Below are 27,092 nucleotides of genomic sequence, written 5' to 3'. Positions count from 1 at the left end.
CGGCGTCCACCGCCATCAACATTCTCTCCCCCCGGATCCGTGACGCTTTCTCAATGATGTGTGTAATCCGCTTGGTGTTATCCACCGTTTGGCGTCCCGGAACAAAGCCCGCCTGATCTGGGTCTATAAGTCCCGGTAGGAGGGGAGCCAAGCGAGCTGCTAGGATCCCAGTGTAGATTTTGAGGCCGACATTCAAGAGAGAAATCGGCCTGTAAGAGCCGCATTGCGATCTGTCTTTCCCTGGTTTAGGGATGACCGTCAGAGACGCCCGCAGCAGCTCCGGCGGTATGGCCCCCTGCTCCGCGAAGGTGTTAAAAAGGCGCGTGAGAATCGGCGCGAGTGTTACGCAGATCGTTTTATAGAAGAGGGAGGTGTAGCCGTCCGGTCCCGGGGATTTACCGTGTTTAAGATTGGCAATGGCCGAGATGACCTCCTCTACCCGTATCTCCCTGTCCAGACCCTCCGCCTGTAGGGGTGTCAGTGATGGCAGCGAGACCGAGTCTAGCTACCGTTGCGTTGCTAGCGCATCCGGGGGTTCCCCAGTGTACAGTTCAGCATAGTACTTGCGGAAGCGTTCTGCAATAAGGGCGTCCTCCGTAACCGCAGCCCCCATGGAGTCAGTGATAGTCTTCACCAGGTGTTTCTGTCTCGCTACTCGGAGCCTGCTCGCCAGCAATCGGCCGCACCTGTCCCCCCCTGTGTAATAGGCATGCTTGAGACGGAGCGCCGCGTATTCTGCGCGGTCCATATCTAAAGCCACCAGGGTCTTTCTGGCTCCCTGTAGTTGCCGCCAAATCCGGGGAGCCCCCGTCCGGCGGTGTATGTGCTCCAGTTCCCGGACCCTCTCCCGTTTACACCGTCGTTGTGCGTTATCCGCCGCCGAGAGTGCGATAAATTCCCCTCGGAGTACCGCTTTTAGAGCAGCCCACTGGGTCGCCCTGGAGGTCGCCGAATTCTCGTTATGGGATTGGTATTCCTAAATCACAGCCGTCACCTGTTTGATGACTTCCTTTCTGTGCAATAAGGTGTCCCGGAGACGCCACACCCGTGGGTACGGGAGACCGGCGGTAATGAAAAGGTAGCCGTCACCGGGGCATGGTCCGACATGGAGATCACTCCTATGTCAGCTGTTGCGGCGAGGGCGAGGGCGCAGACAGGCCCGGTGACCAGAAAGTGGTCTAGCCGTGCATACGTTTTATGTGCGTGTGAGTAATAAGAATAGTCCCTTTCCCCAGGGTGTAGATAACGCCAAAGGTCGAGCAAATCCATGTCCGCCAGCTGAGCCCTGCACCCCGCCGAGAACTCCCCCGCCTGCGGTGAACGTTGGGCGGATCGATCAAGTGCCGAGTCAAATACTAAATTGAAGTCTCCTCCTATGATGAGGTGCCTGTCTTGGGTAGCCGTGACCTCCCCCAGCGCCGAGCTAAGAAAGCGTTCTTACCGCTCGTTCGGACTGTATACCGACCCTATCGTGAAGGCGAGACCAGCCACCCTGAATCTATAGACCAGGAGTCTGCCTTTCTGTTCTGCTTGTTTGTGAAGAACCTCTCCCCGAAAGCGCCGAGCCACCAGGATCGCTACCCCTGCTGTTTTGGTGGTACAGGATGAGAAGAACTGTGTTGGGAATGAGGGAGAGCGCAGCCTAGCACAATCTCGAGGTAGAAGGTGCGTTTCTTGGAGAAGACAAATATCCGCCTGAGTGCTTTCTAATAGGACAGTACCGCACGTCGTTTAGTCGGATTGTTAAGGCCCCGCACATTAAGCGTAACTATTTTGAGGGTTGTGGGTGTCATGTGAAAAGATAAGGGTGTCTGCACTGACCCTTCGAGGACCCAAATACCATATCAGTGGAGTCGTTGTCTAGACCATAATGCCGGTCCCGCACTGGACGATGCCCCCCCCCTCCACGGACCCCCTGCCTCCTGTTCCCCCCCCCTGTGAGATCTCCCTCCCTCCCGGTCCCCTCCCAACATCAACAAAAACTCATCCCCCCCCCCATCCACTAGTTTACCCCTTGGCAACGCCTTTGCTTTTTTAAATGATTCTTATGCCGTGTGTGTCCCAGGGAAATACCTACTGCCTGTATGGAAACCCGCAGATAGAGTGACAGTACCTGTGCTTGTGAAAGACCAGTAGAGACATTTTAATCACGCCCTGCCATGGGACTCCTCCACCCACACAGGCACGGGCTGCCCCAGTCCTTTTTGGGCAGTCTTGCGGAAACACTAACATGCACATGCATCAAAGAAAAAACCGGTCGCAAACGGGGAGATTCTCAGAATCTGCCCCTTTGCGACCGGTATTTTTGCATTTGGGATGCATCATCCCAAATGCAAAAATCGCAATTTAAGGAATCTTTCAATTGCGATTACTTAAATTGCAATTGCATTTAAGGAATCCCAAATTGAGATTCCTTAAATGCAATGCATTAAAGTAAAAACAAATAGCGATTTCGCTAATAGGGGGAGCAAATTACCATGAAGTTGAACTTCATGGTAATTTGCAAAAACTTTGAAAAATGCACTGTTGTGCATTTTTCAAAGTTTCATGTTGCGCACACACATGCCCTTAGGGCATGTGTGTGTGCAACATATGTGAACAGATCTATTTCAGGGGTGCAATAGGGTATCATTTTGACACCCTTGCACCCTTGAAATTGCATGAGCTATTTGCGAGTACCTACTGGTACTCGCAAATTGCTCATGCAATCTCCAATTCATTCCTATGGGCCAGGAGGCCCATAGGAATGAATGGGACGGCATTCCTTAATTGCGACTCGCAATTTGCGAGTCGCAATTAAGGAATGTGTAGGAATCGCTATTTTTATAGCGATACCTACATGCATAGGCTTTTGCAATTCCTTAATTGCGATTCCTTAATAATCGCAATTAAGGAATCGCAAAAGCCTACGTTGATGCATGTGCCAGTTAGTGTGCTGAGTGCTCTGCCATATGCCCCTGTGGCTTGCTGCCCGTCAAAGGCTCGGTGGCAGATGATGGATGAGCGGTGACCCTGGCTCGGCCTGGTCAGACTCCATCTCTTATCCTGCTACTCCTCTCTAACACCCTCTTCTGTCACTGCTCCTACCCCAGCCCTCAGTACACTGTCCAAGCCATTGACAAAAGTGTCCAGGCAGCCCACTCCTTTATCCTGACCCGACCCGCCCTCGCTCAATACTTTCGACCCCCTCAGTATAACAGATAACAACGTGCCGACAATGGATCTTAGAAAAACTATAAATATGTAAGGCCGATTCTAGGCCAGCTTGTGAGCTACAGTTCATCTTGCCTCTTGGATTCTTGAGGTGTACTTCCAACCCCTTCTCTCTTGCTGCTAGCTTTCCAGTTTCATGTTTCTCCCCAGTTGTGGAGAAGCAACTGCCGCAAACATACATGTAAATGTAGTGGTGCAGGAGGAAGCGCTTGGCGGCCTCAGTGTCTGATGCTCTGAAGCAGTTGTAAGATCGTATTAGAGTTTTTTTGTTCCTTAAATAGGTGTCAATTCTGAAATTCATGTTTCCCTTGTCGTCCCTGCTTGATTTTTAATTGCGAGAAAGTGTCACTCATAGTTGTTGAATCATACATGCCAATAGATCCGATTCAGATGAGAGACTACTGATTTTTCAAGCCAAAAATTGCTTTATTTTAGCTATCTCCCGCCTGAAATTGCATTTTCTACAATAGAAGTCAATGGGGAATTTTCATTCTCCCGATTTTTTTATTTTAAATCTCCCACGTCCCTGTCCTAAAATGTTGGCATGTATGATTGAATGTCACTCATAATTAAAGTGAAATTATGAAAATGTCACACATAAGCAATCTGAAACCTTGGCAGCTATACTTAATCGAAAAAAAATGAAAACATGGCACACAAACTCTATCCTTTACAGGGCTGCCCACCCGAGGAGCCTGTTGCAGGTAGCCGCACTTAAAGCACCGGTTTCCGACTCTTAGAAGGCTGCGGATGAACACGCCCACGGTTGTCGAGCCACGCCTAGAAGAGTGAAGCCATGCTTCCGCCACTCTCAAGATGTCCGCGGAAGCCATACATTTCGTCTCTGTCCACGTGACAAAAACCAGCCAGTCAAAAGCCCGACCCCTTCATAGCTTCACCCCCAACGTGCAGCGTCCAATCGGGAGAGAGCTGTCAGTGTTTCAAAATGGAGGCGGCAACAGTAACAGAAACAACAACAGTGATGGCGGCTGAAAACGCCCAGCGGTGAGTGCATTTGCGTGTTCTACAGCTTGCTGTGCTCTCTCTGCTTAATTGAGTTATATACTGCACTCCGTTGTGTGTCTCTAAGCAGCTGTACAAGAAGATGCAGTTTTTCAAACTACTAATATTTTAGATGTAATGTTTTGAACAAGACAGGTTAGAGCTTGGTAGAAGACATGACATTTGGGAACAGAAACTGGGAGGGTTAGAAAAAGGTAATTATAGTCACCTATTCATTATCTTTTAAGTGGGTTAATGTATAAGGGGGGAAATCTGAATCCATGTTTTTGCTGTGAAAAGCAGGGACTTGCACTAAACCGCAGTTGGTGCCATGGATCTAACGGTATGGGGGGGGAGGGGGGAGAGTGAGTATCTGTGCCATTCCCGACCCCAGGGCAAATCGTGTGGTGCCGCAAGATGTGTCAAATTGGTCTGTCTCGGTCATGACCAGCTTTTGCAGTCTTGCTGCTTGTACTTTTTCGAATATAGGACTACAAGTTACAGGATGGAATTTGGGAAATTCTATACTAATTAGAGCTACTTTGGTGTCTGCACCGGACGCCATGCCTGTTAGGCGAAACATATTAGCAGGTCCACTGGTGATACAGGATACATTTTTCCCTATTTTGGGCTTTAAATTCAGATACTGCCTTTTGGTAGATGCGGTCTTGATTTTCTTTTCTCTAGGGAAAAATTGGATTGGTACACCTGGAAAGAATGACAAGGAAAAAACCGACAATGGAAAAAAAATTGTGTTCCGCTAATATGAAGTCCTCTTAACCTAATTAATCATTAAAGCACAACTTTCTTGAAAATGTACACCTAACTGAAATAGTATAATTTTCACTTGGGCACACAAATTTTATCTCTTTATAGGGGAGGACATATAAAACTAATCAAACCCATTTACCGCTTAAATTAATGGTTCATGCCTTGCTTGTTTGTCGAAACCATCATTTTACCTGGGTTTAAATGTAGCAAAGACAGAGTATTGGTTCAAAGTCGTCCTTTTGTTATTCGGAATGGGAGCAGGAAAAATAAGCAAATTACATGCTGGTGTCTAACTCTTCAACACCCACCATTTTTGTTTCTTTGATCTGTTTATTGATTTTCACAGGCTTAGAAAAGAAAATACTTTGATACAGCGCATATATGGATATGGAACTGGCATGGGGTGTTATAGAGCCCCATTTTGAAAATTAACCACAATAAAGTCATATTGGTAGCTTAGATCGTTAATACAGTGTACAGTAACTCAATACCTAGATCAATTGACGTATGTAGTTTATGTTCCTGATTGAACTCTACTTCAGCAGCCCCATATTTTCAATGAGACAAAAAGAAAGAAAGCACATTGTGGTTAGGTGTCTGTTGCCCTGCTAAACATAGTGTAAACGCCGACTCCACACTGCTTAGTAGACTAATCGATCATGTAATATCAATAAATAAGGGGGAATTGCTGTTTACAAGCATAATGAGAAATTTCTGAACTGTCAAACAATAAATTCCACTAACTCCTGGCTTATTGATACCCAGAATGATTCCCCCTGGGCGATCAATACTGACATAAAGCAGACTGTGAGACCAGCATTTCTCCTCTCGTCACACCTACCCACTCACATTACTCTGCATGGAGCACAACACATAGATAACTCCAGTGGTATAGGTTCTCTGTTATCAACTAGATGCCGGATCTACTACCGGAGGTATATCTTGTTTGTGAGTCTGGGCGTACAGGTACTTGGAGAGCTATGAGGATCGAGTTCTACCTGTATGCTACAGGGAACTTGCGTAGCCCCAGGGTATCCTCCCTGTGGAGGGATACGCCTTTAGCTTTGACCCAGTTAAGAATAGAGCGGGTCCATGCAATTAAAGACGGTGGATCACTGGACTTCCAGCGGCTCAATTTGAGCCGTTTAGCAAGGCCTAAATCTAGGAATCTACTTGTTGCTCTGTTTTGTCTCGTATGTGTATATATACCCAGTATTGTTTCCCAGGTATTTGATAGGGATCTGCCTGTGCAGTCGGATAGCTGTTGCGTTACCCTTTCCCAATAGTGTTGCAGTTCTGGACATGACCACGACATGTGTATGATGCCAGCGTTATGGAGAGAACATAAGGGACAACCCATGTCATAAAGTAACAAGACATTTTTTGTGGGGTCAGGTATGCTCTGTGAGTCTGTGTAGGATGTAGTATTATATCAGTCTGAACCTGAAATTGCGGGGAACATGCATGTGGCTCGCTAAGATTGTACTCCATTCCTTTGTTGTGCATGGACGACCGAGATCCGTCTCCCATTTTGTGCGCAGGTGAGTCAGATCTACTGCTGTGTGTAAATATACTGCATCTGCAAACCAACTAATAAGATGGCGTCCCTCTCCATAACATGCAGATATTGTAGCACTATATGTTTCTGTAATTCTTGCGATATGTCCCCCCATTTACCACACCGTAGATTGATCCATGAGGCGTGCATGAGAAAGTGTCCCGCGGGCATTCTCTCCTCCTGTGTCAAAACGCAATATGGGATGAGTGCGCCATCTTGGTAGAGGTCGCCCATCGTATGTATACCTGCCGAATGCTAGTCAGTTAAGTCTGTCATGAAAGTTGTCCTGTTGCCTCTGGGCGGAATTGCGGGCGCATATGGTTTAATGGTTTTGGTGAGGAATAGGAATCTTCGAAGGGCGAGTAGTCACTTGTAGCAGCAGTGGGAGGGGACTGTGTCTGCTGCCACAGGGGTGAAACAGTGAAAGTATAGCATTTAATGTATGTGGAGCATCTATCCCAGCTGAGTCCGATAAGTTTAGTCCCGCCGTCCATCGGCCCCCCATTGTAGATGTGCTGCTAAATAGTAATGTTCCAGGTTTGGTACCGCTAAACCCCCTAGGTCCAAAGGCAAGTATAACTTCCCAAGTGCCACTCTGCATCTTGATGTGTTCCAGATTAGTTCACAGAGCATATGCTCGATTGGCCAGAAAAAGGAGGGTGGTAAGTATAACAGCAGATTTGGTAAAATACTAAAGGAGTCTAGGTAGGACCACCATCTTGATGAGTGACACTCTACCTGCTATGGAGAGGGCAAGCGTCTTCCAAAAATGTCATCTGGGACGACAGAGGTGAGAGCCTGAGTAAGGTTGCTGTCCAATAGGTCCTACTCTTCGTGATACACCCTAATGCCCAGGTAGCAGAACATGATCGGCTGCCAATTAACCGGTATACCGTTAACCATGAGCGCTGGGTCAGGAGTGTCGGGGACGAATGGAAAAATACATCATTTCCCCCAGCTAACCCGCAGCCCGATAAGCATGAAAAAAGGGTGAGCGTCCAGTACTTTCCTGCCATCCCTTATATATATATTAGCAGATCATCTGCATATAGGGAAATTGCATGTACGTCACCTCCTAGTGGGATGCCCTATGTCGCAGCAGAGGTCCACATGGCTATAGCCAGCGGTTCAATGGCTAGCGAAAAGAGGAGAAGGGAAAAGGGACATCCTTGTCTGGTGCCCCTTCCCACCACTATGGGCTGTGACATCAATCAGCCAGACCTAACCCTCACGGTGTTATATAATAGCTTGAACAGTGTGATAAAGCTGGGTCCCAGTCCATATTGGGTCAGGACAATCAAGAGAGAGAACCACTCAACCATGTCAAATGCTTTTTTGAGATCGATCACCATGCAACCAGAGTAGGGCCAGATCCGGGGACCATATTGCATGACATGAAACCGCCTGCGTAGATTAAGAGACAGAGCGGTCTGGAAACAACCCATTGTGATCACCATGTATCACGTTGGTACCAAGGGGGCTAGACGCCCTGCTAGTATACTAGCCAGTATTTTATAATCCACATTTAGCAGCGCCAATGAGCGGTAGGCTCCAAGTTGGGTTGGGTTTCTTTTTGGCTTTAGTAGGGTGACCAAAGTGGCTTCACACACAGAGTTCGGTAGGTGTGATAATTGCACTGCCTCATCATATACCTTCTGCAGAGCATGGGCTAAGATGTCCTGTTAAGCTTTATAAAATTCAGGTGGGAGACCGTCCGGGCCAGGTACCTTCCCTGAAGCTCTGGATCTGATCGCTCCTTGTATCTCAGTGGCTGTGATGGGTGCATCTAGTTCCAGTCGTTGCTCTGGAGTTGGCCTCTGAAATTGGGGGCCATCTAGAAAACTATTCAGTTGTAGGTAAGAGGCTTCTATGGTGGGTTGGTATAGCAAGATAAAGTGTAGGACCACCTCCTTATGTATTTCATGTTAAGTGTATGTCATTAGCCCATTCGGAGATTGTAGTGCCATAATGGGGCTACACAGCTGTTCCTGCCGGATCATCCATTCGAGTAGGGTGCCCGAACGATCCGCTGTGGCATGTATCTTGGCTGAGTGTGTTGCATAATTCAGGCACCTCAGTCTTTCAATCAGCTCTGTGTGCTTCAACCTTGCTATCAACAGCTCAGAGGAGTGTGCGGGGCCAGTGGACACCTGTGTCTCCAGTGTTGGCAATTTACGCTTCACCTCCTGAAGCTCATCCTCCACCTGCCTCCGCATCCTACAACTCAGACCCAGACATTTTACTCTCAATGTTACCTTGGAGGCATCCCACTCTATCAGGGCCGATGATGTAGTACCTGTGTTATGGGCGAAATAGTCCTCAGTGGCTGCACAAATAGATTCCCGAAAGGGTGGATCCTCTAGCATAACAGGCTGTAAGCGCCAAGTTGGGATTGGCGGATGCTGCCTATCCCAAGCCAACAATATAAAATGTGGAGTATGATCAGTGTGTGCGCCCTCGATATTCAGCCTGCTTTACATAAGGCTGCAAGTTGGATGTCCACAGAATTTCATCAAGGCAGACATGTAGAGTATGCAGGCAGAGGAAACAAGTATACACGTATGTTAGGGTGTCTCCATACGACCCCCAGCCGCGAGGCTCCCGTAGATGCCATCGTGCCTCGCAGCTGTGGGCATGAGGGTCCAGGGCCATGTCCAGGACGCTATTAAAGTCCCCCCTATTACCCAGGGTAGTCCGCAACATTTAGAGAGCACAGACGACAGTGAGTTCCAGAACAGTCCCTGATCTGTGTTAGGCACATATGTTACCTAGTAAGAGGCATCTCTAATCTAGTCTACCTTTGAGGAACGCATATCTTCCCTCAGTGTCTGTCACCACCTCTTCTACCAGGAAGGGGGTGCCTGGGCAAACCCACATCCGCACTCCACGAGCAAATGCTGAGTAGTTCGTGGCAAAGATATGTCCCCTCCACCTACACTGCAATTTCTTCGTTTCTGAGGTGTTAGGTGAAACTCTGGAAGGAGAGCTATCTGCACATTGTCTTTTGAGGTATGCGTATCTCTGAGAAAGGGTTTGAAGGCCCCAGACATTCCAAGTCATAATGTGTTGTGCTGCCGTGTAATGGTTATGTTCAGACACGTGAATTTTGTGGGGAAAAGTGTGTGCAAATGGTCCTGTTTAAGAGTGATGTCCAGGGTTAGTATAAATTGAGTACAGTGATGCCTGGGTGAACTTAACTTAAAACGCAACGCCACCATGCCTGATATACAGTACCAAATGAGCGGATCTCACAACCGTGGGGGACTGCTCAAACTAGAAGCTGCGCAAGAGTGGAACAAAATATCATCTTAGATTGTGTGGGAGTGAGGGCTCTTAGTTTTACAGAGCATCCAAATGCAGCAAAACCACCCAGTAGCTAGGAGAAGCGGTACCATTCATAGTCAGGTTGCGAGCCTCAGTCACTGCTCATTCCACTGTGCTGTCTCCCTTCAGTCTTGGCCGCGTGGTCGTCTATGCGGTTTCAGCCCCACAACCAGGCGCACGTACCTGATATGCGTGTCCTGCTACGGCCTCCAGTCACATCCGCCCTGCTCCTTCCATCTTCAGGCGGCCCTCGCTGTGTGGCCCCGCACATGCGTCCCGGCCCGTTTCATTGTCACTCATCTCGCTTGTTTGATTTGGTCAACGTGTGCTGGCTTCACTTCATGTGTTTGTCCCTACACTGGTGCAAGGCCCAAGTACTGCTTCTTTGCTGCACCCAGTGTTCTTGTGCTGCTCATGATTTCAGGGGTGCTTCTTTTAATTATTATTTTAGTTGGAGCACTCCATAAAAGTTCATGGTTGGGTTGCAGACTGTCCTTCTCCCCCCTCCCTCCAGCCCCCGCACCTCCTCCGTCCTGCTCAGCATTGCTGCATGCCCTAAAATCCACGTTGTTGCTTGCCTGGTCTGCTGCTCCTCTACATTCTTAGTTGTCACTTCCCACCCCTGTGTTGTTGCTTGCTCCACCCCCGTCTTGCCAGAAAAAAATGCTATGATGTACAACATGGCTAAAAGACCTTGACAAAGCTAATAACTATGACCTAGGCAAGACCTATTTGCTTGTTTTCAGGTTAAGTCCATTCAAAGCTTTATGCTTTGAAATATTCCCAGTATGCTAAACTCCAGGATTCTGTTTCTAGGGGGCATTGAAAAAGTGAGCAAAATGAACAAAAGGTTTCTGGGGATCAGCTGTTTTAGACACCGACAATGTAGACATGTAAAAGAAGTCGCAGTCGCATACCTTTTTAATTATGTGGAATGTAACGGATAGCACTGTTGGCCATGCTCTTTGATCAACTTGTATTGTGAGCAGAGGTCCTGGGCACAGGTATAGACCATGATGCCTGCCCAACAGGCAATCCCCATTGGGAACAAGGGAGCAGGCTACCTATGCTGAACACCTGGTTGGTGCAGTCATTCCCAGATATTATCATAGACCAGGATATTTCGGATACAGGGCATATCTGAGGAGCATGAATTGTCAGTTAATATGTTACCACAGGAGAAGTTTGAGGAACAACTCGCTGGCATGCATGAAGATACCCTCAGTGCCTGACCTTAAGAAATAGAAAATGGCGGCTGCGGTGGGCGTCACAGCCTGACTGGGTTGCGAAAGGAGAGTGGCTGTGAACTGTGAGCTGTCTGGCTCCGAAGTAATCAAGGAGAGAGAGCTGGTGCTATGACCCCTGAGTTGGTGCCGGGGAAAGGAGGCCACCGATAGCAACGCGTCGAGTACCCTAGGGGCCCCTAAGAATACATAGGGGAAAGATAAAAATGGGGAGAAATAAAATGGGGCCCGGCTGAAAGTAACACCAGGGGCAGAATCCCTTGCCTGACCCCGTTTAAACGCCGCAAAATAGATTGAAACGGCAATCATTGGTTTCAGACCTACATGGAAGGTCCTACTTGGTCATCGACCAGACCTTGATCTTAGCCCTCAACCGACCTGTATCCTGCACACCCTTTCAGGACATTTACCCTGTGAACTTTCCCTCGACCGCTGAGACCTTGCTACCTGACCGTTGCCCGGTGGAGCTACCTCGCTAGCTATAGGGGAGATGGACTGTGGATTCCCTCCTCGGCCGTCACCTACCCAGCCGGACATTGGACAGACCTTCCTTCATCTCTCCTGCCGTTATCTTCCCCCTACACCCTTCCCTCTTACCCCATCCTACCTGGATCCTGCACACCCTTCAGGACATTTACCCTGTGAACGTTCTTGCGGCCCCTGAGACCTTGTTTCCTGACCGTTGCCCGGTGGAGCTACCCTGATAGCTATAGGGGAGATGGGCTGTGAATTCCCTCCTCGGCCGTCACCTACCCAGCCGGACATTGGGCAGACCTTCCTTCGTCTCTCCTGCCGTTATCTCCCTCCTTCCACCTACACCCTTCCTCCAATCCGCCCTATTTATCCTTCCTCCATACTATTTAAATGTGTTTCGTAAAACCGATGTAACCTGTAATTGTTTTTAACTGTGTTAATGTGATTCCTAATGTAAAGCGCTCTGATACCTACGGGTCTAGCCCGCGCTTCTAGTAACTGATGTAACATGTAACTTTGTAATTTCTGTGGAACCTTATGTAAAGCGCTCTGATACCTCCGTGTCTAGCCAGCGCTATATAAAACTCTCAAAATAAAATATATAAATTACCACACTGAACTAAAAGTGCTAAAAATCAAATGTTTTTGGCTTCAGGGTCATGATTAGAATTTCCTTGCGGCAGTGGTCTAAACATCCAAATGTCATAAGAATCTTACTGTAACTCTGAATTATTTTCTATAATTCATTCCAAAGAGATTGTAATTTACGATAGCATTCTGCCACACAGAACAGCTAATTATAACGTCCCTTTAAAATTTTGGATTTTTCTGTGAATTTCCAAGCCTTTTTTTAAATCTAAAAATTTAATATCATTACAATTCCTAGCTAACGTCACTCTCTTTTGAAAATAAATATTATAAGTAAAGTAAGCTGCTCATCGCCATGCATGGCGTAGGGTTGGACACAGGATCTGGCCTGCTGCCAGGCCCTGTGCTCAAACCCCCCCCCCCAACCCCGTGGGCACCCGATCCCCTTTGTATATTTTTTTTCCCCCTTTTTTCAGTGCAGTGAATCCGAGGAACCTCCAAGATTCACAGGCGCTGCGTGGAGCCGCAGATCCACAAGACAGCAACAAAAAAAAAAGTTTAATTTTTTTAACGAGATGCCCAGGGAGTCAGGGTACCCCGAACCTTGCCCCCTTACGGTATTTAAAAAAATAAGGGTTTATGGCGTGGTATATACATATATTTTGAAGTGTAATTTTCTCAGACTACTGAACAGTTTTACACCAAATCAAATAAAGCACGATTTCTTCCAAATTAGTTGTAATTTCGTTCAGCTGTGGTATCGCTGTTTAATTTTCCTAGGGAAAACTCCATTGGGGAAATAGTATATTTATTGGGACTGCCTTTTTTTCCTGCTTGACTGATCACCCCTGCTTGTTGAGCCTGTTCAGCACATGATGTTCTAAAGCCACATAACTCGAACCCTTGATATCTTTTCTGCCCTCAAGCATTGAGTCACTTCTGGTTTCCATTTTGCCTACTGTATATATTGGACTCTGAACGCAGAGCCGAACATACCATCCTAAATGCTGCATCACTTACTGGGAGCCTGAACAATGACCGATTTAAACGTACCGATGAGCTGTACAAAGCAAATGTGTTCACAATGTGTGTGAGGAATGCAATTGTAAAGCAGTAGTATGTTGTATTATTGGCATTTTTATAGATCTTTCTACCACCTGTATTGTTTCTTTGTGTTCAGAAGCTGGGTGCTCATTCCACACACCAGAGGGTTTTCTCTTTAGCTCAAGTCGTGGTCTGCCGTCTTTGTATTTGGCAGTGGAAGGATGAGTGGCATATTTAGAGTATTGTGTGTTGATGGGGGTGTGTTTTGTAGGATGTTGCCTCTAGAACCGTAAGATAAGGTTGAGCGCTTGTCTGTTACTCAGCCAGAAGTGTTCATGGTGTTGGAGGTGATCGCTTGCCAATTACATTTGTTAGTTTCTTTGTTCTCCACTATCCTGAGCATGAAGTAATTGACTGCCTTGCCCTTTGGTAAATGTATTCTTGGATGTGCTTTTTCTGTGGGTGAATGTTACATTCCCTGCCCGAACCGTTCCTTCTGCGGGTGGGCTAATGCTCTACATTTCATTCTGTCTAGGCTCCTGGCCAGGGTCGCTCCAGCCTCGTTTTTGGAAAGCCAGCCTAAGGATGATCCAGACATGGAGCTGCCAGCTAAGGTCTTGGTCGAATATTCCATGGTGAGTCTACCTACACTTGGGATCGCATTCATTGCTGCCTACAGACTGAAGCATTTGTGTGCTACTGTTGTGCAGTGAACCACACCTTCACGCATCTACTGAGTGTTACGTGAAACTGAGTTCTTTGAGCGCTCACTCGCCCTTTGGCAGGTGCTGTAGAGAGTGATGTGACCAGTGATACCCAGTCCTTACATACAGAGTTCTGTGCAAGACCATCTGGCAACTGTGGCATATCAAAAATTGTGTTTCGTATTGTCAGACTGGCTTCTTCGTACCCCTCCAGGGTAATGCAGAGAGCTGGCTTCGGTCTAGCACCCGGAAGGTCTCCAAAAGAAAGAAAATATGAAAATGCGGGCAACCAGCATAGCCCAGGGATCTAGTGGCAAAATCACCAGCCCAATTAAAAAATTCACTGAGCTGACTCAGGGGAGTATGTTTAATAGAAATATTTTTCTTCACTTGAAGTTTCTTCCATGAGAAGGTAAAAAAATTCAGTTCTAAATAAGGCGCTGTGTCTACTGGCCACTGGGAGTAAGAGATCTGCTGTTTGTAACTGCAACACTTTGAAATGGGCGAAAATTTAAAAGAAGCATTCATTTATTAATTAAGGTAACTTTTCATTTTAATTTTCTTACATTTAAAATCATTCAGAAACCTCATTTTGTTCTCGCACTTCAATATTGAGTTGACAAGGACTTTTATTTAAGAGTTGAATACCTCAGTGCTCCATTTGTTCACCTCTGTGCCCCAGTCCCAGTCCGGGTCATAAATATGACTGAGCGCTGCTCATTTTCAGACCGTGCTTTCTGCAGCCTAAAGATAATCATGTAAAATAAACACAGCCTTCCCTTAACTCTAAAAGGAAGGTGTGACCCTGAGCTATTCAAAAATTATCTCAAGGCTGTGAGCTACTGAAGGTGTCTGAGCTACTGGTAGCTGATGATCGACAGGTTTGATGCAAATCTGATGTCTCTAACCGATCTTACCCCCTTGTGTATTCACTGCATGTTTCAGGGATTCGACCCCCCCCAAATAGCCACGCTGCCCATGGCTGGGTGTCTGTTAGAACCACATAACTTCAGCCACTTGGGATAGTTATTGTAGCAGTGAATAGTCTGGAGGTGGAAAGGTGCCTGCAGTTAGCTGTACATCTGAGGTGTGGACTGTAGTAAAGCTGCTGGCAGTGATCATCCGGTGATGGAGGCACTTGGAGTGCACCTTTTCCTTGTGCAACTGGTGTGGTCTTCGGGGAAGGGACACTCGTCATTCATTTTTCTTGGTGCGGCTATTGTGGGCTTCTTGGGGATACTTGGAGGTCCACTCTTGGTTGGTGATGCAACCTTTTTGAGGGCATGTTTGGAACCACTGAGGCTGTACCAGTGGATTGCAAAGTAATCTCCTCTCCGCAGTCCTGCTCCTCTGAGAAGGATATCCGAGTTGGTGTCAATCGATGTGGGTATTGGGTCCATTTTGCCACGCGTACACAGCAAGTGCTGATAATTATGTCAGTGCATGCATGTGCACAGTCATGATATACATGATTTTGTTGTTGTGCGCCATGTGGTGGAAGCACTTGTGAAGTTTTTGCTGCTTTGACAAAATAATGCTGTGCTAAACATATAACTGACCCATGCCTAACTTGTTCTGCGTACATATCACTTTTAGGACATAGCAAGGATTTGTGTGCTCACTACAAGGCCCACAATGTCGTATATGTGAAAAAAAGCACATACTTCATGCCGACACGTGTTAATGCATGTCCAGTCCCTCGTTCTAAAGTGGCAAGATGGACAGCTGAGGCAGACAGGCCCTCTCGCCCACTGGAGTATGTTTCAGTGGAACCCTCACTCGGCACAAACCAACAGGTCATGATGTATGTCCACTTGGGCACTGTTAGAGGATGACCTCGTTTACGTATGTCATTAAGCCTTTCATTACTTGTCTGAATTGAGATGGTAGCTCTGCATTTGGGAGGGGGTGGGGTTGGAAGTGTTGTAACATCTTATCTTTTTTTTGTGTGTTTTGGTGCACATGGTTTTTGGACACTGCTCGCTATGCACACATTCACTGGGGAACATGTCCCAGTTCTCAGACGGCACTCACTTTCACTGTGTAGGTGCAAGGAGCTGCACTCATGTCTTACTTTTGACCTTGAGCCCTTAATTCTTGCCTTTCACTTGAGACTTGCCCAGGAAGCTCATGATTTTTTGTTTCCCACTGCTAGAGAGAAAGATGTTTTGGAGCGGGGTCTCCAACCAGTAGCTTGTGAGCTACTGTAGCTCTCCAGCTACCTCTGAGTAGCTCACCTGTGTGCAGCCCAGCTTATAACATTTGAAAGGTTTTGCTTGATTGAATTAATATACATGTAACAAAATTGAAATTATACCACACTAATCACATTAGTAGCTCTCAATGCGTTTCATTGAACATAAGTTGCTTTCAGTACAGAAAAGGTTGGAGACCCCACTAGACCTGGGTGTGAAATTCCGCTCGCAGAGTTTTTCCCACTCAGCGCATGGAGTTCCAAAAACCTCCGTTCCGTGGAGCAGAGGTTTTTTCCTCGCTCGCCAACGTTATGTTGGCACGCAAGAGCAAGGAACATTTTACTCTATACCACCTCCCAGTGAGCTATCTCAACGTGGTCAGTCGCAGATGGGCGCTACTTCTCGCATCGAGAAACCTTCAGGTCGCGTTAGGAAGCTGCTGTTCGACCAGAACATCTACTCGAGCGGCAGAAAGAAGTAGCATCCTCTTGCACTGCCCATGGTGCTGTTCGTGCTAATTTTTAATCACAGGATAATGGCGGTGTTTTTGGGTCACTTTGTGGAGTTCCGAATAGCAGAACTCTGCGATCTCCTCCCAGGTTGAAGCATCACTATAAGTTGCCATGCTTGCTGCTTGTGCTTGCCAATTATCTAACGTACATGGTGGGTTTCTTTTTTATTTTTTTTATTTTTTTTATTTTTTTTAATATTTTTTTTTTTGTTATTGGTGTTGCACAGATATGTTCATACAGCATTGATTTTTGTCCGGTATCTCCTTTCACTGGCATATTCTATGTTTTTTATTGGGGCTTGACGTGGCTCCTCAGCCAGGACCTGCAGGTGAAAATGGCACACCCCCAGACAGGAAGGCGTGCCTGAGGTCCTTCTGTGTTCTTCTCTGTCTGTTTTGGCAGTGTATGTTATTATTGTCTTTCCAGAGAATTCCACTACTTAAAATTGACACTTCCTGTGTTCTGTGCATGCACGGTTTGTCAGGCACTGCACAAACCGTGCATGCGCAGAATACAGGAAGTGGCAGGTACAACACCATGTAAATATTACGTTTGTGGTCATTATGACCGGTAATATTTGTTTAGTTTGTATCGCTTGTGGTACACACTGTTTTGCAGGACTCGGAACAGGAACAAAAAACAAAATCAATATATTTATTGCACATATTGTTTTCCGAAGCCCACAATCTATGCTTTCTAGATCTGAGAATTTGTTGGTTTTTACCACTAAACTCATCGACTCTTGCTCAGATGGTTTTAGAAGTCTCCTTTACAACTGATTTTACTTGTCGTACTGCCTGTACCCAGGACACGAAAATTAAATGCTACTAGTGGTGCCGTAGCACTTATTGTGCCACCCACCTAAGTAGCCTTTCAAACATGTTCAGGTTTTCTCTTTCAGCCAGTGTGCACAGTTTTTAACTGTCCTTTTGACCTGTCGAAATAAAACTTTTGCCAAGCCTAAACCATGTCTTTTTCATACATGTGACATCAGTGAGTCTACTGCCGTCTAATGTTTTCTTTTTAATAATAGAATAATAATTATTTTTAAGTGGCTTACACGCCGATATTTGCTTGTTAGCAAAGTATTTTTAGATGAAGGGGGGCTTTTTAGAAGCTTATTAATAGTTTTTAAATTCACTTTTAAGGTGGGTTCACTTAGTGTGTCGCTGTGAGGCACTGCACTTTCCCGGCGTTCCATTCAGCCTGAAGGTCTCCCTCCCCTTTCTGCCGCGGTTTGAGCGGAGGGGGTTGCGACGATGTTGTATTGAAACATGGGGTGAAACTGGTGTCATATGCTGATGACACTCAGTTGATTCTTACATTGGAGCAAAAGGATATAGAGGCGGCACCTACATTCAAAACCTGCTTAAGTGATCTGGCTAATTGGATGAAGTTCAACTGCCTGCAATTAAATGCAAGCAAAACTGAGATCTTGGTAATCAGTAAACAGCCTTCCATCTGGTCCCACAGGTGGTGGCCAGAAGAACTAGGACCAACTCCGACTCCCAAACCAAAGATTAAAAATTTGGGAGTCTGTTTTCTGTTTTGATAACCCCTTATCTTTCACAGAACAGATATCAACTCTGGCAGGCACGTGCTTTGGCCTTCTAAAAATGCTACGAAAAATCCTAGATAATTTACCACTAGAGGCCAAAAAGACCATTGTGCAGGCCCTGGTTACATCTCGTCTAGATTACTGCAATATCCTATATTTAGGAGTCACAAAGAGAAAAAAACTAAATATGCTGCAGAAAGTCTAAAATGCAGCTGCCCGGATGATATTGAACCTCCGGAGGCGTACCCCGGTGGGAGCGGCCCTGAGGGAGCTACACTGGTTACCAGTGCAGGCCAGAGTTACTTTTAAAGCTCTGTGTTTCTGCCATATGATTCTTAATGAGAAAGGGCCTACTTATCTGTGCCCTTTACATACCCCTCACTGACCTATCCGGAATCTTAGGTCTGCGGGCACGGCTAACTTGGTAATGCCAAAAATTCAAAAGACACGCTTGGGAGGTAGATCCTTTAGCTTTGTATCAGCTAAAGCATGGAATAAACTGCTTTTGGAAGTGAGGATGCAGCCTTTGGAAGTGATATTTCGTTGAAAACCTAAGACTTGGTTCTTTCAGTCATCCCCGGGGGACTGGCGTTAATCTCTGCTGTCTGCAGATAGGTCTTCTATGCTAGGATCGTTTGTTTTTTTTGGTCGATAGGGCTTTGCTGTTCGGGACTGGGATGTCTTAGCACGGGGACACTCAGTTGGGAGTAACCATGCGCTTTATAAGCTTTAATCTAATCTAATGTGAGACACCCCAAAAATTGGACCAATACACCCTAGAGGACAGGGTGCCATGTATTCAAAAAGCGGGACACTTACCTTTACATTTTACATGTCCTTGTAGTGAAAAAGCCTTCAATTTTGTTTTTTCACTACTGCAAGGTCTATCTCTCCCAAAGGTTAACATTGGGTTACCTTATTACATTTAATGTGATAATCTACAATTGGGAGCATGTGGGAAGGTTGTGTTTGGTCTCTAAAGAATTGTAATTTAGAACCCTCTTTACTATTGGAGTTGGATTTTAAGTACCCATTCTGAAAATGCCACTTTTAGAAAGTTAGACACACAAGTGATGGACGGAATGCAGAACAAATCGGGTCTGAACTGAGGTGGCGAAGTGATCTAAAGAACGATAATGGATTCAACCTAGATCTGTGACTGGGGGCGAGTGTCTGAAAAGTTTCAGCGCACCATCCATCATCTCCTTGTGTTTACTTTTAGAAAGTTTGCATCTTCCTGTACTAACCATTTGGTACCTTCAGCCTGTATCCTGAGTCACATGACTAGCTGTAGTTGGCAATTGGTCTTTGTGTATTTCTCACAGACCTTGAGACAAAGAGGCATTCGGTGTTTGCAGGATGGGTGATATTCGACTTGACGGGGAGGAACTGTCGCCTACCACACTTGCACATCAAAGAGACTTTGCCTCAGCACAGGGGTCTCACCTAAAGGCAGGGTTAAGGGGGGGGGGGTAGAGGGGGTGGAGAATGTGTTAATCAAATTCAATGAGTAAAAATGTTTTTAAGGATAAGTTCCTTTCCCTTGAGGCTTGTGCTGAACAGAACAGAATGTTTACTAGATTTTATAGGCACAAAACCTACAGCCTGTATGTTTCTGAGGCATTAAATTGTTTCTTAAATTAAATCTTTATTTTTCAGTTTCTTAAAATGCAAACCAATACAACCTCCCAGTTGGTGGAGTACAAGATATGGCTAATAGTGCATAAGACTGTATTCTTTTTGCCATTCAACATCTGCTGGGGCACCCTGCTGTGCGTGTCCTATCTCTCGGATCCTACAAGCGCAGCATCTAACCACTTTGAGAACTAGGTTCCACCTCCCCCTACATGAGATTCATCTCTTGCACTCCCATCTATGTCGCCGCCACTGGTGTCTGTGGCTATATGTGGGTTCAGTAATGTGTTGTTTAAGTCCCGCCAAAGCTGTAGGACGTCATCTACTTACTCATCTTCACTTGTACCTCCTCTGCTCATGACCACTCCTGACCTTCTCTATGCCACTGTTCAAGCTGACGCGCATGCTGACCCATCCAAGTGCTGGCTATTCTATGCCTGGCTAATACCAGCGGCAGCTGCAAAAAGTTGTAGGCCATTTTCGGCCGCTCCACATAACCTAATAGGGATGTATTGCATTGTTGCTGAGTTTCCCAATTTCAAAAACGCCTAAGTGCAGCCTAGCACAATGGTTATTAATTTTGAACGATACTGCCACAGATGAGCTGAAGAATGCTTGTATTAAAAGACTTTAGGACTACACCGGCGTGCCTTATTGTTCGACCCCCCCCCCTCCCCTTTGAAATCAAACAGATTTTATATCCTTGTTGATTTCTTGATATGATTTTACATTGGAACCCGAGCCAGGGTACCTAGCTGGACATTGCTCTTTCGATTCTATATTGTACCCGAGCTCTACCTTTTACCACCTCCTAGAGCAAGCCTTGACTTCTCAACCAGAACTTCCACTGGAGTCCATTAAAGGGCCTGAACCTATGTTAACCTTTGCAGGTAACACTCCTACTCTGCTGTCTGTGCACTAACACACGAGTGACAGTAGGAGTGGAGTACCCTCCGCAGTCCTCTCCTCAGTCCTGGTAAGTAGCCAGAACAAAGTACTTTGTCAGAAGTAAGGTAGTGCCTGCTGAGGTTTCCTCCTCCTCCTCCTTAAATGGCTCTTGTTATTGGTGAATGTTTCTTGCTCAAACACTCAAGGTGACCAGAGCACTGCTTGGAATAAGTCTAACGACTGGCAATCGCTTGGGGCAGCATCCCAGTCCATTATTTTGCACACCATGCCACATCAGTTTGGACCCAGCTATACGCAAATCAGTCTTCACCCTGCTCCAATAGAAACAGTCCTGCCCGAAGTGCCAGGCCATGGTCTCCTTAAACCGGGACGCAATCAACCCGGGTGTGATTTTACCCTGATTTGTGTTCATAAGTTGGATGTAGCTTGGATCCGCTGAGCATGGGGACCACATCTGGGCATACCCTAGCTGCTTGGGTCTTAACCTCAAACACCCAAAAACTGATGGGAGGAATTTTTGCAATAAGTCCAACCACTGGCAATCCTTGGGGTCGCATTCCAACCCATCGTTCTTTCACCAATCGTGCTACCCCAGTTTGGACCCAGCCATATGCAAGGCAAATTGCAAGCATTCCTATCATCACCTCTTGTGTGTTTGAATGTTTCTCGCTGCTCAGGACATAGACACTAATGTGCCTCCCACAGTACCCGCTTATTCACTGGCGAGCAGACTGGGATGTGCTCATTCACCACAGCGACTGTCCTTTAATGACCAGCACGAGCCGCAGGCAGACACCCTCTCCCTTCCGTGCCACCGGGTTCTTTCTACACCCATAGTGTCTCCCTTATGCATTTTGCCAAATTAGGACAATCGTGTCATAGGGAGAAATGTTCAAAAAGCTTCAAAGCCATCCACATATCAGGCCATGATGGTCATTAAAACCTTGCTCCGTAGACTTCAGCTTGGTCCAGTAATGTAAAGCCCCTGCGGCAGGGTAAAGTCTTTATTACAAAGCACCCACTGACTGAGATTACCTCCACTCCTGGACTTCCCATAAAGATCAATGTGTTTAAGTAAATTACATTTGGATTTGTCTGGTAGTGATTTGTGTTTGCTTCTGGTTGGTGTTTCAGACAGAACTAAGAAAGTTGAAGATTTTGGCTCAACAGCTCCAAGTAGTAAAGTTGCTGCTGGATTTCGTTGCAGACGCCGACAGTGTCCCATGGGCAGAAAACAGCACGTTGGAAGCTACCCGTAAGTGGAGAGAAGCTTGATGAGTTGTTCATTGGGTGTTTTGATATATTATACATTTTAGAGAAGCCTGTAAATGAGCAGGTATTCCCAAGTATTTGCTCTCTGAAATTCTAGTCTATTTGGGAAAAAGTCTCTTAAGATTCGCACAAGTTTGGATATGGCATAACTTGTGTATTGTGACATTTTGAAACATGTTGAGAAAGAAACCTAGAATAAATCTCAGCAATTCTATTCAAAATGATATTTACCATAAATTAATGGTTTTTGTTTTGCATTTAAGCCCAAGAATACCATTGTAATAAGCGCATACTTTCTACCTCCCAGAGTATAAAAGATCTTGTAAATGTATGCAGTTTTTTAGTGCAGAAATCCAACACTACATTTTCATGTTTCTTGCAAAAAAGCCTCCTTGTTTCGTTCATCCCTATTATTCTGAGAAACCAGTCTTCAATTTTAGGTTTACCTTCTGTCCACACAGGAAGGCCTCTAGAGCCAGCTCTTTCTATTATGAAACATCTCTGCAGAACAACACAATACATTTCATATTCATTGTGTGTCTGACTAGGAGCTACTATATGATGAATGACAAATCACTTGATTAATTATTTGGGAAAACTGAGTTTCCTTTTGAAATAACTTCTGATCAAGAACAGGGTCTACAAAATAACGACATCAGGTACTTATACCCATGGAGCAAACATGAACGTGTTTGAATCGAGAAACAAAACATTGCTGCATAGGGGTGGGGTCAGATTGCTTGTAATTCTGCGAGCCTGCTGGGCCCTCACCTTCCCCGTCTTCCAAACTCAGGTAAAGAGATGAACCAGGTGAAGGAGCAGTGGAAGGCGTTGAAAGAGGAGTACCTAGAGGAGGTGGAGAAGATTGAGGCTGCCATCCCTCAGCTGCTGGGCAAGCTGGAGCAGCTGAAGACTAAGAAGTCCCTCCTCGAGGAGGCCCTGCATCAGTACCAGCAGAAGGTACGTGGGGGGGGGGGGTCAGCGGGGTGTGGGGGTCAGCAGGGCGTGGGGGTCAGCAGGGCGTGGGTACTGGATATGATTTGGTCGCTAGCATCCATGGTATAAGGGAAATTGAGGATCAGTGGCAATCGCATCAACGTACCCCACATCCCCTGGCTGCCATTTTTACCCACATTGTAACAACATCTATAATAAGAGTCCGAACACTTCACACTGAGGTGCAGTGATCAGTTTGTACCATGTCACATGATATGAGGTGGAAAGGTTTATCACAGGAATGTAAAATATACATTTTCATCATCACAAATTATGTATTTTTCTTGTGTATTGAACAGATTGTTGAAACGTTTTTTTAGTTGTCATGGTTCTAGAATTATTCGGGGGGGTGCTATTTCCAAGGTTTCAGGACCTTGACTGGTTGGCCTCTGACCTTGTAAGGCCTGGTTCATAGACCATCAGGCTGTGGCAGGATGGGGGGGGGGTGGAGTGGTTTCTTGTGATATTGAAAGTACTTGTCTTATGGAACCCGTTGCCAGGGACTCGCTACATCCTTATGCCTCAAGCTGGCAATAAACTTGTTTATTCACACTTGTATGCTATTGGTAAACAAAAGGTGTTGTGTGTCTGACCTTCTCATATTCGTGAGGATTGTTGGCCAGCGTCCTTGCCCAATTTTTGACCGTGCCAAAGAGCTGTGGGGAACACCAGGTTAAATTTCATGTTGGTACCCTCATTCTTGTTATTTGAACACTCTCTGCCCAGGTTCAAGTGTAGCCCACGAATAAACACATTCATAATACACCATGTTAATGTGAACCTCCTGACAACACTATATATGCTGTAGTAAAATAAGAGCCCGGCCTTGGAGGATGACCAGTGATCCATTTCTATCCTTTACATACGTGAATACTCTGATTAGTATCCTCGTAACACTAGGAGAACTTAAAAAGATCCGCTGTTATCTGAGAATGTGCCTGATTGAACAGTGTTCGCATAGGATATCTGCTTAGTTTCATGCACGATGTGCCCGATTTCTTTCCCATGATAACTCTTGGTCACCACCAACAAGATGAAATACTGCTTTCTCGTGGTTAACTTCCAATCCTCTTTCATTTCCATGGAGGAGTGGTACTTTTCTGTTTCTCAGTCATAAGGACCAGCAGCTGGGGGGGGGGTGGGGGGGGGCATCACTCCTGAATAACGGGGAGAGGACCTCGGGGCAACTGAGTTCATCCCTTGGCTGTGTCAGAATGTAGCTCTCAGCAAGTCAAGCTACTCGCTGCTTCCTGTGCAATCTACTTCCAACTCTGTCCGGTCTCATTGACTGCGATCTTACGCTCTGCCGCTATCAAATGCTAACACTGCTGTCCCTGCACACTCTCCCTGTGGTAGTCCGGCTTGCAGAAGGTCTGCCGTTATATTTCCTTCAGCCCAACTGTTCTGTACAATGACCATGAACTCTGGGGAGTACATCCTTTTGACGCTTCCAAGCAACAAGTCCTACGCCATGTCCATCGTGACCGTTGCATGCACAGACAGCTAGAATCACAAGTGCCTGCACTTACAAATAAAGCGTGCAGGAAACCTGAATGTGCAAACTTTTTACCCTTATTGCCAAAAAGAGAGGACACTGCAACGGGAATGGTCCAACCTCCCCTGCTCAGCCTTCCTCCCCTGCTCAGCCTTCCTCCCCTGCTCGGCCTTCCTCCCCCTGCTCGGCCTTCCTTCCTCCCCCTGCTCGGCCTTCCTTCCTCCCCCTGCTCGGCCTTCCTCCCCCTGCTCGGCCTTCCTCCCCCTGCTCGGCCTTCCTCCCCCTGCTCGGCCTTCCTCCCCCTGCCCGGCCTTCCTCCCCTGCCCGGCCTTTCTCCCCTGCCCGGCCTTCCTCCCCTGAAATCTGCTGCAGTTGCTGAACCAGCGGACACTGACGCCCTATTTCATTTGACATCGTCCACTTCAGGGAAAAATTAAATGACGATTGCACAACGTCGTCCTTCATGAGGTTTGCAGTTTCTATGTCTCTAGCATCCCAAGTTGATCGTCCTCATGTGACATTAAAGACCTCCTATTGTTAACCCCTCTCCCACAATGTCTGATAATAACTCATTTAGTATGCATAGTAACCGCCTTTATTTGGTGTTCAGCCATCCTGGGACTAGAGGTGAAATTGGAACATAAGTCTGGCTTCAGCAGTTGCGTCCATGACTTTCTAATCGTGACCCTCCCGTCCAAAGGCCAAGCTTAGACAGGCAGAGACTGCAGGATGCTCCGCCCCTATGAGCTCTCCCTGCCAGGGGGGAGGTGTCGAGGGGGGAGGTGGAGATGTAGTGGGATTGTTGAAAACCAAATAGGGGGCTAATTTTCAACATCTCAATACACGAGCTGTAAGGGGATAGAAAAGTGGAACTGCATAGTTTTACATGGCCAAGCAGGCAATCAAAGAAAGCTTCATGGCTAGCAGGGTTGTAATTATGGGAGGAGATTATTTATTACCACTAAAAACAATTGAAAACTGTTCCTTATTAAGTACTGTTGATTGTGCTGTTAACCTGGTCCTTTCTCTTCTTTCGACAGGCCGCAGCGATGGAAATCCTAAGGCAGCAGCAGGTATCCCATTTATAAGATTATCATTGACGCAGTGACAGGGCGGGTGGCGGCCAGACGACCGCGAGAGTCTGTTCTGGGGTACTGAGCCAGATGACCTGATGAAAATATTCCTAGTGCTATAATGGAATCAATGGACTGTTCTTTTCAAGAGTACACTAACATTGCATATTTTGTTACAATACCTAGTTCCTAGTCCAATGATTATAAAATTGGCATTTTGATAAGTCTCAAATAAATTGCAGACCGTGCAAAATTTAGGGAATTATCTTATTATATATCATATCAAACTGTGGAGAAATAAAAAGAAATTGGTCAACAAGTGTCAAGGCAGCAATACTGATGGCTGATTATAGAACACGTACATTCAGGCAAATTTAGACAACACATTCGTTCAAATATCATTTGAACTGTTAACCAAGCTAATAGTCCATAAATAGCCAAAGTAATACAACTACAAGATTGTCTTCTCATCCAGCAACCGAGCCAAGTGTGCAATCTGAAGCAGTCACAGGTGTCATCAACATGGTCTGTGATACTCGGGATATTCTTCCAGACTTTTTTTTTTAAGGGTAGCATGTTCTTTGCTCATTTGGGATATTAGTTTATCATTGACATCACTTTCTCCACTGCTTGGGTTTCGAATTCCAGCTCCGATTCCACCAAATATGCATTGGTGATGTTGCCTTTTCAGTGCACAAGAGACGATGAGCTTTGCTGCAGCTAAAAGTTGAGAAATGAGTTGTCTCCTCTACATTGATGTAGAAATGATCCTCTACCTTGCCCAACATTATAACAAGGGGGTCAAATGCAACACTGGATCGGGTCCTTCTTCGATTTAAGAAGAATAAGCTCCTCCTAGAGCACCGTTCATCTTGACAGAGTACCAGCATATGTGGAACACTGTCTCTCAGATATCCACAATTTTGCTAGAGCTGAAATCTCTATCCCAACATGAACAGCATTGTATTTATGATCCAATCTCAGCTCTGTCCTGCCCCCTTTGGCTAGGAGGCTCCATGTGAAACCCAAAGAACTGCTAGACAGAATGTCATACTAACAGCAGGCAGTCATTCTCATGGAGATAGACTGTTTTGCTAGGGTGCCAGGGCACTACTGCGTGCTGTTAGGTGGCGTGGTGTGGCTCTGCACTCGTACTGTTCTGCTCCTGGAATGATGTGCGAAGCCTATATATGCACCGTTCCTGCATGCTGATGTCAATCCTTTTCTGTCTGTGCTTCCAGATGTGGATTAGAAGCTACCTCGTCTCTTACCTCTTCAAACTTTTTCTAATTTCAGTATGCAAGGAAAATGTCTCCTCTCAAAATGACAGGTTTAAAGCCTGGTAAGGACTGTCTCAAGCAAGTGTTTGTGACAGACCCCCATGAGATTTGGCTATGGTGCATGCGGTCAAGTAAAGTCACGAAGGCCAGTAGTGATTGAGAGTCAATAAATCTTAAGGCTATTCAAGACCACAAGATAAAACTTTATATTGTCAATCTATAGAAGTCCCTGCGACAAGTCTGGT

General features: G+C 46.1%; 1 protein-coding gene across 2 annotated transcripts in view; it reads left to right on the top strand.

The window, feature by feature from the left end:
- The first annotated feature begins 4,101 nt into the window (after positions 1-4,101).
- The window catches only part of ZWINT (ZW10 interacting kinetochore protein), a 63,479-nt gene continuing 40,488 nt past the window's right edge, over positions 4,102-27,092 (top strand). For both annotated transcript variants that reach the window (XM_085629618.1, XM_085629617.1), the window contains exons 1-5: positions 4,102-4,218; positions 13,754-13,853; positions 21,866-21,986; positions 22,797-22,963; positions 25,535-25,567. In XM_085629618.1, coding sequence (XP_085485744.1) covers positions 4,160-4,218; positions 13,754-13,853; positions 21,866-21,986; positions 22,797-22,963; positions 25,535-25,567 — 480 coding nt within the window. In that variant the 5' untranslated portion in view covers positions 4,102-4,159. The remainder of the gene's footprint in view (positions 4,219-13,753; positions 13,854-21,865; positions 21,987-22,796; positions 22,964-25,534; positions 25,568-27,092) is intronic.

The sequence above is a fragment of the Triturus cristatus genome, chromosome 10, assembly GCF_964204655.1.
Source record: "Triturus cristatus chromosome 10, aTriCri1.1, whole genome shotgun sequence".
Taxonomy (NCBI): domain Eukaryota; kingdom Metazoa; phylum Chordata; class Amphibia; order Caudata; family Salamandridae; genus Triturus; species Triturus cristatus.
This window is presented reverse-complemented; position numbering and strand designations above follow the sequence as displayed.